Genomic DNA, 15488 nt, shown 5'->3' with positions numbered 1-15488 from the left:
ACATTAGTTTGTTCCTTCTGAAGTTCAGCATTAAGTGTTGTTAGAGGATGATCTCGACTGTCTGTTATTTTTGGCCCATTTGTGTTTTCCTGTCTCTGAAGGAACACATGTGGTCATGTTGAGCAATGGTTTAAGTTCAGCTCACTGGTTTGTTGTCAGACTCAAGTTTGGAATAATAAAAAACACACTGCAATAAATAAAAATGACGTACACAAAAGATTATACAACACAATCATACCAGTGTCTTCACATGTGTGACTGGTTACAGCAATAAAGATGGGGTTTGACAGCAGCAACACAATAACTTTGTATATGTAGTGAATTATTTAGTCGACAGATTAATTTATGCATCAATTTTCTCAGTGAACTTTTAAAGCGTTCACTTCTGCTTCACAGAAGAGGGACACTTTCACACTGGATGCATGAGCTGCATCATGTCTGCAGACATAATCTTCACCTATTTCTGACACGTGTTTCCAGCCCTGGGTATACTCTGGCCCATGTCAGGTGACTTTGACCAATCACAGGACAGTTCAGACAGAGAGGAACCTCCTTCTTGCTTTGACACATCCATACAGTGGTAAACAATGGACTACACTGCAAAGAAACCCCCAAAAGAAAAAAGAAAACAAACTCTACAGAAGAATCAGGATGTCGGTTAAGAACAACAACTTTTTTACAGTCATCAACAATCAGCCATAACCTTATCCAATGTTGGGAATCCTGAGTCATGTTCTGCTGTAGACCACAGTCTGTGGCAGTGCTCAGTGAAAATACCTCGTCATATGTGATCCATCCATCCAACATTCTTCACAGCTTACACATCCATTTGTCTCTCTGCTGTCATAGAGTCGGGAAATAAATGAAAAGAGGGAATTTCTGACAAGAGAAAGCACTCAGAGAGCTTAAAGTTCTGTCAATGTCACTCACTTTCCCACAGTCTTTGTTGAAAATAAATCTGAATCCAGATTACCATCAAATTCAAAATGAAGGTGTTATAGACACGGCTGTGAATTTGTGGCTGCATTAAATTTGGGTCAAGATCCTTCTCCATCTTTAAAAAAGTGGGTCCTCACATATAAAGTTGGAGAAACACTGCTCTACAGCTGAAGACGCCGTGATGAAGTGGTGAAATTAAAGGTCATGCAGATCTTTGAGGCATTTTTGTGTTGATGTGAAGATGATACCAATCTTCACTGCACGAGGGAAAAGTTCCAGAGAAAAAGCACAGCTCTGCCAGAGAGAAACAACGAGAGGCACAGTGAGAAAAAATAAAAATAAAAAGTGTAAAGTTTGAGAGTTGGGAGAAGACAGAGAGATAAGAAGAAGAAAATCACAGGTCGAGAGCTCTCTTCTTCCTCGACTTCCAAAAATACTTCACAACTAGTTTGTAATAAAACTGGCAATTGGCACATGCTATTTTTGAGAATAATAAATATAATCTTTCCTCCTGCACTGAAGCCACCAAACCATAACTACAGTGGTTATTGTGGGCCCCCTGCTGGCCAGGAGGCACTACTGCTTACTGCTGCAACTCAACCTGAAATACATGATGAAAAAAATCCAACAATGATTTAACGTCACATAACCACACAACCAACACAGCACCATAGATTCCAAAATATGAAGTTATTAGTGACAGCAAATAGCACTTATTTTATATGAAGAAAGCAATCAAAACTAAATGTGATGACATAAAGCAGCTGAAAGTGACATCATCGGTGTGTTTGACTGGAACAGTTCACTCTATATGACACAGATTTCTCCTGTCACTGCCTTGCTCTGGGTTAGGGATAAGGGTTAACCCTAGGGATAAGAAAGTCCAGTTAAATTCTTGTTCTCTGATGAGATCAGATACAAGAGCAGTTCTTATCTGTGTTCTGTATCAGACCCTGAATCAGTGCAGAGCTGTGCAATGTTATCCTGAAAAGTCAAGTTCAGTGAATCTGTTCTGCACTGAAGTTCAGAACTATGAGCAAACATCATCTGATTTTGGGTTCTCCAAATAAAATCTTGTGTGGGTTGGATTTTGTGTATAACTTTGAGGGAGATTTTTTGGCAGAAACTAAATTATACTAATAAATGTAAGTAAAATTGTACAATGGTAAATAATGACAAAAGAGAGAGAGAAGGAGAGTGAGGAGCGTCATGAAAAAGTGTTTACATGCTTTTTGGTATTAAAGGCCACCATAGTTCACTGATGCAACTGACTACACTGCAAAAACAGCCCGAGAAATAAGCAAAATATTCTTAAATTGATTAACATTGTTCTCTTTTTTTTTTTAAATAATCTGTCAACTGGAAAAATACATTAAGCTAGGCTAGAAAACGTGAAACCACAATCCAATCACTTTCAGACTGTAATGGGCCTTAAAACAAGGAGAGACTGGCCAAATCTGAACAAAGATGGAACGTGTTACATTTTGTGAAATTTTTATTAAATCAGTCTTTGGTTTGTTGATAAAGCTGATTTTAATAATTTACAATTTCTTATATTTGCACGCACACCAATCCTTACATGCACCCCCGCGATAAAAAATAGATCACCATCATTTTGTGTGTGTGTGTGTGTGTAGTACCACAAAATGATCTCTGTCTCAACCTGAATGTATTGTTTACTTAGTATTATTGTACCCTCACTATATGAGCTTCCCTTAAAATCCTCTAGAGAACCAACATGGACGTCCTTCACTGATGGAGACCAGCAGCCAGCGTCACACAGAGAATCGTTCTATGCTCGTCTTAAAGGAAAGGTTTTAAAATGGCCGGGACAATACTGGAGCGCTGTGTTATATGACTGTGCACATAACAAATGCCCAAACTCTCGTTCTGAAAATGAAATCCATGTGTGAGATGAACTCACTGCTGTGGTCACTGAAACCAACTCATAGATTGTTGCATTGTTGTGTGTGTGTTTGTACCATGTGAATTGAGCAATAGGCAGGAGGAACTGCTGTTGTCTGGAGACTCACTGCTCCAGCTGTTGTTGTCCAATCTGAAACCATCAACCCATAACCACTGGTCCTGTAGGAAAAGCACAGGATCATTATCACTGCTGTGCAGCAGAGAGTAACTTAAAATAGCTCCTGTTTCAGGAGAGTGAGCAGATAACTCTTAAGACATCAGACATTAGCAGACTTAGATTTATTTCAATTTGATTTGATTTGGAAAGTCAGTTTTCCTTGTGTCCTCACTGCAGCCATGTTTTCAGTAAGCACGAAGTGATGAGAATTGTTGCCTCACAACAGGAACATCATGTTCTCCTGAGTCTGACTGAGCGTCAGGTGGAGGACAAAGAATAAAGTGGCAGGAAATGAATGAATGAATGAATGAATGACATAATGTCAACAGTTATCATATAATAGACAGATGCAATAGCATTGTGTTAACAACTTGAAGACAATCAGTGCTGACAGCTGCCTTCATACATTATTAATGACATAATAAAACATTGACAGTAATCAGGTATTGGCAGTGATGCTGAAGAGGATCAAATGTCATTCTCCTCTGGGCCCAATAAGACTGGACCAGTTCTGTCTGAACTCTAAAAGCTTGCTTCAGAACAATAGAGGAGGCCAAGCATATGTTTCTGTTCTTTATTCTTTCCTTGTATACAAAAACTTTGAAACTTGCTGGATGTTTTACTGGAAATGTTATTAAATGCCTGTGATGAGAAGGCCATGTTGGCAGTGAAACGGGTTAGAAACTCTCTGGTTACAGTATTTGCCTTGAATTATGTAGACATTACTATATATTAGATAGATATTACTTACTAAATGTTAATTTGTGATGAAGGCTGACATTTGATCACATTCAGGGAGGAATATTGTTTTTGCTTTTTTTTTTTACCCATGTCCAGGCTAATGTAGCAGAAAGTAGGACTTAGACAGGGAACTGTTTAGCTGGATGCTCACAATGTTCAAGCTGTTTTATTTACCACATGCAACCAGTTTATTTTAGTCCAATTAAATATTGCAGTATTCTGTTAAACAGAGGTTGTGATGATTGTAGCCATGAGATTACAAGGCATTTTTCTGCATTTATTCATATAATGTTGTGTATGAGTTCCCCCTGAACTTCAATCACATAAGTTATAGAAGTCAAAGGATTATTTTCAGCCAGTTATACTGGTTTTTATTCTCCAGAAAACCGTGTTGGACAGGGTTAGTGTTAGGTTGTGGGTTTGATTCCTGGCTCCACTAATCTACATGCCAATGTGTCCTTGGGCAAGACACTTAACCTGGCGTTGCTCCTGATGGCTGTGCCCGGCAGAGTGTGAATGGGTTATTGACTGATGAAAGATGAGTGATAGAACATGTGTAAAGCAGCTTTGAGTGGTCATCAAGACGAGAAATATATAAATATAAATACAGAAATATAGAAATAGAAATATATAAACATAGAAATATATAAATATAAATACAGAAATATAGAAATAGAAATAGAAATATATAAACATAGAAATATATAAATATAAATACAGAAATATAGAAATAGAAATATAGAAATATAGAAACAGAAGTATATAAATATAAATACAGGCCATTTAGGGTATGGCGTGAACGTGGAAGTACCACCGCCACACCACTGGGAGGCAGTAATGCACACAGCGTTCACGGTCTGCTGCTGGAAACTGAAGAAGAAGAAGAAGAAGAAGAACATGAACCAGGAGCTGAGGAAGCTGAGCAGGCTGTTTAAATGTAAGCTGTTGTAATGTAAGCTGTTGTAATGTAAGAACAAAGGCAGCCACTGATACCGATGAATAAATCAAATAAGTCAAAAATAATCCCGCTTTTGTGAAACAATCGGAGAACGGACTCAAAACAAGGTACAGGAGAGATCCAGGTGAAATGCGAGCTAGCATGAGCCGTTAGCCGCTAGCTGTCAACAGCCTCCACTGTGATCGTGCCGGTAGTTAACCGTGTCTTTAACGGTGTCTTTAACAGTGTCTTTAACGGTGTCTTTAACAGTGTCTTTAACAGTGTCTTTAACAGTGTCTTTAATCGTGTCTTTAACGGTGTCTTTAACGGTGTCTTTAACGGTGTCTTTAACAGTGTCTTTAACAGTGTCTTTAATCGTGTCTTTAACGGTGTCTTTAACGGTGTCTTTAACAGTGTCTTTAACCGTGTCTTTAATCGTGTCTTTAACGGTGTCTTTAACAGTGTCTTTAATCGTGTCTTTAATCGTGTCTTTAACCGTGTCTTTAACCGTGTCTTTAACGGTGTCTTTAGCCGTCTTTAGCCGTCTTTAACCACTGTTTTCTGGAAGAAGTGAGCTCCGCTGAGCCCAAACAGCGTCAGCTCCTTTTCTGTCAAGATCGTTCCCACGATGTTTGGGTGACCAGCTGACGAATTAGCATGCTAACGCGAGAGATAAGCTAAGTCTGACAAGGAAACACTTTACACTTTTTAATTCTTTATTAAGGGAAGCTGTTTTGAGGAATTGTTTTATGCTGAAAAGATGCAGCTGTGTCACCGTGGTTTATTCTGTCTGTGTTGTTATTGTGTTTTGAACTCTTTGAACTCCAGCCAGAAAAAGGGCTTCATCAAACATAAGCTGGAATTGCACATTCATTCATTCATTCATTCATTCATTCATTATAGCACATGCTTTTGGACACAGGCTGACAGATTGATGAGCACATTCTTCATCACTTTGTTAGTGATGTTCTGTTCATGTGGCCTTTTGCTCATTCTTATCATACGTGACAAATGCTGCAGGACAAAGTCCATGTAAAGTCCAAATACCACATACATCATTATTATAGATTGGATTTGCTAACAATGGTGATCCTATGATACTTCATTTGTAACACGGTGAACTCGGGGGGGGGGGAATTCACTCCCAGTTCCGACTTCTGAGTTGTGATGTAAATGAAACGCAGCATTGTTCACTGACAAACATGAGAGAGAGGGAGGCCAACAGACGTTTGACTGTATGTTCTGTGTTTCAGGATGGCGGGAGTGTTCGATATAGACTTGGAGACTGAGGACATCAGTGATACAGAGGTCTGTGGACCACAGTCATTGATCATGCTGCACTCAAACACTGGTGATTGAGACGGTTCTCAATCTTTTAGTTTAGCTCTTATCATGAGTTATATTGTGAACTGGGTCATGATTCGCCTTTGTTAAAAAAAGAAGAAAAAGTTGGTCCCAATGTATAAAGTTTGGGAAAAAGTATCCACTATTGATTGTTCTGCTATGCTAATGTGCATGCATATTTCTTTAGTGGAAACTTAAGTTCTTTAGTTTTTCTGCCTGTGATACTGCCCACTGTACCTGTACATTTCCAGTTTTCTTTTTCATCAAAATCAAATTTAACTTTGTTATTGTTGTTCGGGATGGCACAATACTAATCTTACATGTCCAATACCAATATCACAAACTCGAGTACCTACTGATGTCAATATCAGTCAGATAAAGTCATTTTATACTGTGGAGCTGTTAACATCACATTTGTGCCATGTCAAGCTATTTTAAAGACATAATTCTCCAACTGCTTTCCAAACGTTTCTTCTCCCATGAAACATAAACCCTTAATCATTGTTTTGCTGTGTTGCTCCTCATCTGCAGGATGATGTCTGTGACTTCACCCTCCCAGAGCCAGAGAAGTGAGTATCATTCTGAAGTCTTAAAGTGAGAGTTTGATGCTCATCTTACGTATATCATTGTGTTTCTGTCTGCCTGTCTGCCTGCCTGTCTGTCTGTCTGCCTGTCTGTCTGTCTGTCTGTCATTCTTCACACCAGTGTTCAGACAGAGGAGGTGGAGCTGACCAGTGACAGCGTCAACAGAGACAGTGAGAGAGTTGGACCTGACTGCTTTGAGCTTCTTACAGTTCTGGGAAAAGGGGCCTATGGCAAAGTGAGTACATGCATTCCTCTCTGCACTATTATTATTATTATTATTATCTATTCTCCTAGTTGTTTTACAATACCAAATAGCCAAATAGATTCTGATTCCTTGGGTCATTATTTGATTTAAAATTGATTTCTGGAATCTGGAAAAGGTAAACACAAGTAAATCCAAGAAAATGTTTTACTTATATTTAAGCTAAATTTGCACAAGTATCCTGGTTATAACCTGAAAAAGTTGCGTAAGGGTACGTGTGACGTACCGCGATACCAAATAACACAGTTTCTATGTGCCCTCAATTAAGTCGTCAGTTTTCCACGACTCCCTGACAGAGAATAACTGACTCCCATCAATGTGAACACTTATGGTTCCTTTGTTCAATCACTTTTAAAATCATCAGTGAAAACATGGCTGCCAGCAGGGACACAAGCAAAAACAGATTTAAGGCTGGCACAGTCTTAGTTACTTTCATAAATCACACCTCTATCTTTCTTGTGTATCATCAAATAAAACAAAGTGTCGTCTTCAAGGTTTTCCAGGTGAGGAAGGTTCAAGGTGCACAGATGGGGAAGATATTTGCCATGAAAGTGCTGAAAAAGGTAGAATAATGCAGCTCATCCTTTCATGCTTTTCCCCAAACATATCAATCATACGATATGTGTTACATTTAGCTGTTCTTTCAGTCCTCTTCATAATCTCCTCTTGTCCTCCCCTGCTTTGCCTCTTTCCATCACCTTGCTCTCCAGGCTAAGATAGTGTGTAACGCTAAAGACACGGCTCATACCCGAGCAGAGAGGGAGATCCTGGAGACGGTGAGACACCCGTTCATCGTGGATCTGCTCTACGCCTTCCAGACGGGAGGAAAACTCTACCTCATACTGGAGTGTCTCAGTGGTAATGTGGAGGATTAAAAAACATCAAAGACAAAGTCATGGTGGTGGGAAAATGGGTGAAAAGAGAGCGAAAACTCTCTGATAGCACTTACCATGTTGTTGTACTGTTGTTTATCACCAGGGGGGGAGCTGTTCATGCAGCTAGAGAAGGAGGGCATTTTCATGGAGGACACTGCTTGGTGAGGATGTCCTTTTTCTTTTTTCTTTACTTTACTGTGTTTAGTTGGCAGTCATAGTAATTACCTTCTCTATATGTGTGTATGTAGTTTCTATCTCGGAGAGATCACACTGGCCCTTGGTCACCTCCACTCCAATGGGATTATTTACAGAGATCTTAAACCTGAAAACATCATGCTGAATCACCAAGGTAACGATGTGTTTTTATATAGGTGACATTATTAAAGGTGCATTATGGAATAAATCTAAAGCAACTGGCCATAAAATCCTCCTAATATGTCACAGAGACTCAGGAATAATGTTCATATAACAAACTGAACTCACCAACAACAACAGTACAGACAAAATATTTGCTTGTTTTGGCATGTGGCGCCACCTACCGCTGTCTACCAGTCATTGCAGTCAGTAGAGTCTCAGCTGTTTCCATCCATCCATCATCTACCGCTTTATCCTCCACCAGAGGGTCACGGGGGTGCTGTACCTATCTCAGCTGACATTGGGCAATAGGCGGGGTACACCCTGGACAGTTCGCCAGTCCATCATAGAGACAAACAACCATTCTCAGCTGTTGCCAGTTACGTAAAAAAACAAAACTTAAAAGACCTCGGTATTTTGAATTTGAATGTAGTAACCGTTTTTGGCCACATTCTTAAATATGACACCTTTAATTATAACCGCTCACTGCCAATCGAAGAGATGGATTTAAAGAAACCTCTCATAGGATTCTCATGGATTTATCTTCTAATGATGGCTAATGAAACGCCTGTACCAAAAAAAACAACATTTAAACCATGCTGAGACATCAGGGAGAAAAGTCAGTGCCATCTTCATCTACAATTCCTTGACAATATTTTATATCTTTTGTGAATGGATAGTGACATTTGTGAGCTGCTTATTCGCCTGTGCCGTAGAGAAAATCAGTGTTATTAGCCGACTGCCGTCTACTCCTGCCTCGTTACGGAAGTTTGTTGTCCTTGTGGACAATTTGAAATTTGTAAAATAACATAACCTCCCTTACGGATGAAGGCAGTAGAACGACAAACCCTGTGTGCCGTAAAGTAAACTTGACAATGATCTCTATGGAGTTGCTGGAAAGAGAGGGTTTACACAGTGACAGATGTCCACATGACCCACATCTCTCTCCCGAACAGCATTTGCTTTTCTTTTGTAAGCACAATGCATGATGCTTATATTGCTAGGTTAACACTATGAGAGCACTAAAAAGGGTATACAAGGGATTTAGTAACAGTATAATTTTCTCTTAGCTTCAAATATTAACCCTGCATTTGTCTTTTTTTATTTCAAGGACACATCAAGCTGACTGATTTTGGCCTCTGTAAGGAATCAATTCACGACGGAAGTGTCACACACACCTTTTGTGGCACCATCGAGTACATGTATGTAATATTGCTCTCTTTCTCATATATATATATACACAGTGCCACACTTATAGCACCTTTGGTAGCACATGCAAGTGTTGGCTGTGAGTGGAGACACAAAAAAAATATGAAAAACATCAATGCCTGCTTAAATCTATGGAATGTTGATATATGTTTGTTGATCCACTGCTGCATCCGTTTGGCAAACCTTTTTTTTTTAAGTGGCTAAAACCTCCTGCAGCTGTGTTTGGATCCATGCATCTCAGGCAGGTTTCGGGGATAGGTCATGAACAGCATGGTCACTGGTATAAGCTGTGATTAAAATTAGAAAGCTCAGCGATGAAAAACATGGCTTATTGTTACTCTGGTTAATTCCTTGCCTGTTTTGTGTTACGTCTCATTTCTTGGTGTGTCCTCTTGTCTTTCAGGGCTCCAGAGATCCTGACCAGGTCGGGTCACAACAGGGCAGTAGACTGGTGGAGCCTGGGGGCTCTGATGTATGATATGATGACTGGATCGGTAAGTGACCACTGTCTCACTGGGGGCCCACAAGCACAGTTTGAGGTGTCTGCTGAAGCCTGAGATCTTCAGACTGGTCAATAAAACCCCACTAACATCTGGATTTTGTCTGCAGTGAGAATAAATACGAGGATATTTAATTCCGGTCAAATGAGTTTTATCAACTCCAGCTCAGATTGACAGTAATGAAAGTGTTGCCATAAGATAAGAAGTCCTTTATTCGTCCCGCATTGTTACATGTACTCATGTAACAATGGTAACATTGTCAGTGATTCCTTCTGTTTTGTGTTGCATGTGGGTTGTTTGAATATTTGTTTATTCTAAACTCCAGCATGTGAGAGCTAGTGAAATTAATGCAGTGTTCTCTGCGAGATGAGTTATTTGGAGCAGCTTAGTAGATGCATTTGAAGACCCTGGTAAATGTCATTATTTCTGCAGGATTTACAGCGTATTGGGCTTAAAAGAGCAGCTTTCAGATGCATTGATTCAAAACTGTAGTTCTTTAAACCGACTACTAAATGCTTGCACCATAAATTAGGTAGAAACTGGAGTAGAAAGATTTGTATGTATAAATATTTCTAATGAATTATAACTGATCCACTTTTTAGAACCAAGCAAAAAATGGAATACTCTCATTTGTCCCCAAAGCTTGGGACAATAAAGGCCAACCTATACTGTCACTGTTTTCCATGTCTGCAGCTAAAGTTAAGTCATGCATTAGCATCAAAATGCTGCACATAAGCAATGCTGTGTTCAGCTGCTGTGTTGTTAACCAGCAATTTACTTTTTTTCACCAGCCTCCATTTTCTGCTGAAAACAGGAAGAAGACCATTGACAAGATCTTGAAGTGTAAAATTAATCTGCCGCCGTATCTGACCATTGATGCTAGGGACCTCATCAAGAAGGTCACACACACACACACACACACACACACACACACACACACACACACACACACACACACACACACACACACACACACACACACACACTTTTCACTTTCCTTTTGATCTTTCAGCCCTCAAATAAATTAGTCTGTGTTTTAGATGTTGGTAGGAAATAGAGGAAGACTATTCATCAAAGATATAGAAATAGAAATAATTTACCGTTGTCTAAATTCAAATAAATCGACATGTTATTTTTATCATTTTAATTTAGTTTTACAGTCATTACTCATCATCTTAGTTGGTAATGTATGATGTGATTTGGCGCTATACCAATACAATACAATTGAATTAAACCATTATAATGAAATTCTTCTTTCTGTTGTTTGTTTCAGCTGTTGAAGAAGAATCCAGCACAGAGACTTGGCTCCAGTAAAGCTGACTGTGCTGATATTCAGGTTAGTAACTATCTGTCACACAATAACTTATATTAAAGGTTAGTAACTAACTATCACACAATAACTTATATTAAAGGTTAGTAACTGTCGAACAATTACATATTAAAGGTTAGTAACTGTCGAACAATAACTTATATTAAGTTGTGAGACTGTTCTGTGAAATATTGTCACACATATTGTTGTCGCAATATCATGTTAGAATATTGTCATTTTAAGCTCATATCACCCACCCCCATTGAACATTTGCTTTCTTGTTTTTTTCTGGCTTTGATGAGACTAGATGCTCTTTGACATGTGACTTTGACTCTCCTGTTAAAGGGTGCATGCATAAAATGTGTTCCTATGTGCAACAGAATCCAAGTGATGGATACAAGACTATTCACGTGACATACCTGCACAAGCACACTTGATTAAACCTGAACTATCCCTTTAATGCACACACTGTCAATGCCATAAGAGAAGGTTTACATGCATTTAGGCTCTGATTTGTGATGAACACTCGCAGAACAAAGTCTTGATGAAATGCTGAGTTTAAAGTTGAATAAATGAGTTGATTGTGTGCAGAAACATCTGTTCTTCAAACACATTCACTGGGATGACCTGGTGAACAAGAGAGTGGAGCCTCCATACAAACCACAGCTGGTGAGTTTATTATTATTACTTTGTGGCAAACACATTTTTCTACCTTATACCTTATATTAAATAAGCCTGTCTTAGGCCTGGTTCACACTGGATGTGTTGGGTTAGGGTTAGATTTGGTAAACCATAAGATACTCACTTTTAAGAAGCTGGAAAAGGTTTTATTTGTAAAAGAAAAATGTTAATTTAACATAATTATGTGACATAATTGTAAAGTAAAAAATAAATGTAACTTTGAGCCCTTTTTACTGATGTGAACTAACCCTCTCCTTTCATAACCACTGTGTCCTCTGTCCGTCCTCTCTCTGTCCTCTGTCTGTCCTCTCTCTGTCCTCTGTCTGTCCTCTCTGTCCTCTGTCCGTCCTCTCTCTGTCCTCTGTCTGTCCTCTGTCTGTCTGTCCTCTCTGTCTGTCCTCTCTGTCTGTCCTCTGTCTGTCCTCTGTCCGTCCTCTCTGTCTGTCCTCTCTGTCTGTCCTTTGTCTGTCCTCTCTGTCTGTCCTCTGTCTGTCTGTGCAGCAGTCAGATGAGGACGTGAGTCAGTTTGATACCAGGTTCACCAGACAGACACCAGTGGACAGTCCAGATGACACTTCCCTCGGCCACAGTGCAGCGCACGCCTTCGCTGTGAGAAACTCTCTCCTGTGTTTTAATGAGAGTAAAAACCAGGTCAAGAGTCGCTGTATCTTTAATGTTAGGAATAATCAAAGTTCTCTTTGTGACCATGCAGGGTTTCACCTACGTGGCTCCTTCGGTGCTGGAGAGTCTGAAGGAAGGCTTCTCGTTTGAACCCCGGACACGAACTGTACGCCGACACAACAGCAGCCCTCGCACACCCATCAGGTAACGCATGAACCTGCTAAATGAATTTATTTTTCTGTATTTATATAGCACTTTTCAGGTCAAATGAGCTGTGGCTGTGTATGGTTCTTCCACATGATACTGACGCCCGTTTGTTAAATGAATAAATGGTTAAAATGTCTTGTTTCTTCAGACTTCAATCATTCAAACCAATAAACAACACCAAACCAGAGTCAACAGAATAAGCTGTTTGTCACTGGCAGAGAAGTTTTTCATGGGCACAACCCACAAATCAATTTTCCTTACAACTGTGGCAACATTTAAAAGAGAAACAAATAGACGGTATACGTTTTATTGCCAACAGGCACTGTTACAACAAAGAAATCATATAAATAAGGTGATAGACATCAGTCATTGAGTTAGAAAGTACACTAAAATACTGTCATTATGTTCAGTTTTTTACATTGTTAAGACAGAGATTTAGTTTGTCACAATAACTTAATATTTTATTCTAAATCACCTTCCAGGATGTTGTGCTTTTCTAACTCTTCTGTCTGATTCTTTCAGTCCATTGAAGTTTTCTCCTGCCGGACCCTTCAAGTCCAGCATGGACAGAGATCCGGATCTCTTCTCTCCAACCTCTACACTCGTAGCTCCGGTTTCGGTGCCGTTGGATAATGGCACCACCAGTCAGCCGATCAGAACCCCGGCAAGGAACAAAAAGCAGAAGGGACATTGCAGATGAGGAGGGAAGTGTTTAGGATGTGCAGTCTTTGCAGCAGACTTTGGTCACAGTCATATTTCTCCAGCGTCGAGCTGAAAGTGCTTGTTCATCTGGTTTTCTGGTATGATGCTTTTTGAAGTGGTTTAACTTAAGAGTTATTTGAAAAATCACTTCACACTGATTTCATTTGATCAACAAAGAGTTTTTAGTCTTTCAAACCAGGCTCGACAATCTGACTTTTATCACTGTTCTCACATGGTCACTGGCATTTGTGCAGCTTCATTATATCTGCTCCTAAACTAAAAGAAATATATAGGAAAACTTTGTTGGGTGTTAAAATATTATCTGAAAATCCAGATTCTTGAAGTGTGTTTGTGAGGTACTGACACGGTCTAGAAGCTGGCAAGTTTTCTGTCTGCTCACAGGAACACAAGTAAAAACACAAGAGCCTGAATAATCTGCATCATCTCACTGTTAAACATGTGTAAACCACTGACTCTCCCACACCAAAGAACACTGATTTTGGTTCAGGAGAGTAAGTATTCTCGACTCTTCAGTTTCTCGTCAGAATAGACAGTCTAATGGTCAGAAATAAATTACAAACACTCTCTTATGATCTAGTAGACGTATGGATTTGCATCATTAACAGGTGACGCCATGTTTTCACAGCGTCTCAGGGGGTTCACAGTGTAGTCGGTGCTCATCATGTGTCAGTGTCTCGTACACAAACAACACTTCACAAAACTCACTTTAATGTTAGGGGAGTGGCTTCATTTTGTATCAACTTTATATGCGCATGGGATTTCAGCAAAAAGGGAAGCTGTGATTTTTTTTGCTTCGTTTTGGTTTAATGAGTTCATCAGCTTTTAATCTGTTTATCAGAATCAAACTGACCTTCAGCTGCCTGTGTGTGTGTGCGCGCGCGCGTGCGTGTGTGCGCGTATGTGTGTGCGCGTGTGCGTGTGGATTTGGATTATGATTGTATTATAATTATCTGCTGAAATCCTGCTTCATTGTACATTAATGTTCACAACAGACAGGTGTAGTTAAAGTTCTATATGGGAGAACTGAGGGTCTCTCAGTTTATGTCTCAGCCAAAGTGTTTCACACCCTCTGTCCTTGTAAAAAGAAATGGACCAATCCCACTACTGAGAGCATGTAATACTATATTTATTATTCAATGGGATGAAATAAGGAGGATCATGAACATACAGCATGTACAAATCAAACAGGCAGTTATACTGATGCTTTCAGAGCATAAATCATGTATAAAATGAGTATTTTCAGACAAACAGAACAAGCCTATTTTTACACCTAAAATGCCTGTTAAACATGAAATCTTTTTCTCTTTTTTTGAAGTGTTCAATTGTGATTGTCTCACATGCCTAAAATGTAAAAGAAAAGTTATGTGGTTCAAAAAGTTTTCATCAGTTTTATTTGTTTTTCTTTTAGTGACTCATCTATTGTGAGATATGGAACCAAATCCAGTGGGTGTGGCTCTACAGCTTGTATTATTTGCAATAAAGAAAACATTTGGATGAATCTTGTCCCAGTCTCACAGACTTTGAGGTGCATTGACGGTCAGTGGGTAACGTCAGCCTCTAACCCTCAGCATAACCAGAGCAGGCCACTGTCACATATCATCCATTAGTATCACTGCTCACAAAAACACAACTTCCATCATGAACAATGTGGTAAAATGTCTATGGATTTGCAGTTAAATAGTTTAAAGTCAAGTTTTTACATTTGTCAAATGTGTCTCTTTGGTAAATCTTAATGAAATAATTGAAACATCAAAGACACAAGATATCACAATTGAACTGACTGATGGAGGCAACAATGGTTTAACAACTCTGCTGTAAAATCGTTGATTTTCTCTATGTACTTTGGTGCAGGCAGTGAGTAGTTTACAAACTTAAGAGGCGGAGAGGACGATGAGGTTCCCATGATGAACCCAATTCAAGCTCCTCTTCGTCATTGAAGGAGGTGGTGATCGTGCACTGCAGACATGAAAAACATCACAGACGTGAAAGCCCTTTTTGGGAAGACTATTCCTCCTCCTCCTTCAGCGAGGACCTTCCCAACACCCGAGGAAACAGAATGTCGAGGGTTTGCCAGAGACCTGCACTGGAGCCATGTGGCTTTTTGAGGCCGAATGTGAA

General features: G+C 39.5%; 1 protein-coding gene across 2 annotated transcripts; it reads left to right on the top strand.

Moving 5' to 3' along the window:
• Positions 1-4659: 4659 nt before the first annotated feature.
• LOC310943833 (ribosomal protein S6 kinase beta-2-like) lies at positions 4660-14771 on the top strand. 2 transcript variants are annotated; one of them, XM_083909504.1, is made up of 16 exons: positions 4660-4700; positions 5954-6008; positions 6576-6613; positions 6750-6864; positions 7386-7454; positions 7602-7749; positions 7870-7927; positions 8015-8115; positions 9232-9322; positions 9733-9823; positions 10621-10728; positions 11103-11165; positions 11730-11807; positions 12321-12428; positions 12532-12644; positions 13170-14771. In XM_083909504.1, coding segments are annotated over exons 1-16 (1416 nt in total). In that variant the 5' UTR covers positions 4660-4698; the 3' UTR covers positions 13348-14771. The 2 variants fall into 2 exon arrangements, with proteins under 2 accessions (XP_083765630.1, XP_083765631.1); XM_083909505.1 differs by having other exon boundaries at positions 4689-4828.
• Positions 14772-15488: the final 717 nt, after the last annotated feature.

Source organism: Microchirus variegatus (genome assembly GCF_963457635.1).
Source record: "Microchirus variegatus genome assembly, chromosome: 23".
NCBI classification, from domain to species: Eukaryota; Metazoa; Chordata; class Actinopteri; order Pleuronectiformes; family Soleidae; genus Microchirus; species Microchirus variegatus.
This window is presented reverse-complemented; position numbering and strand designations above follow the sequence as displayed.

Coding starts and splice junctions, on each gene's coding strand:
- LOC310943833 (XM_083909504.1), top strand. Junction 7,455..7,601: donor CCATGAAAGTGCTGAAAAAG/GTAGAATAATGC, acceptor CTTGCTCTCCAG/GCTAAGATAGTGTGTAACGC. Junction 8,116..9,231: donor CATCATGCTGAATCACCAAG/GTAACGATGTGT, acceptor TTTTATTTCAAG/GACACATCAAGCTGACTGAT.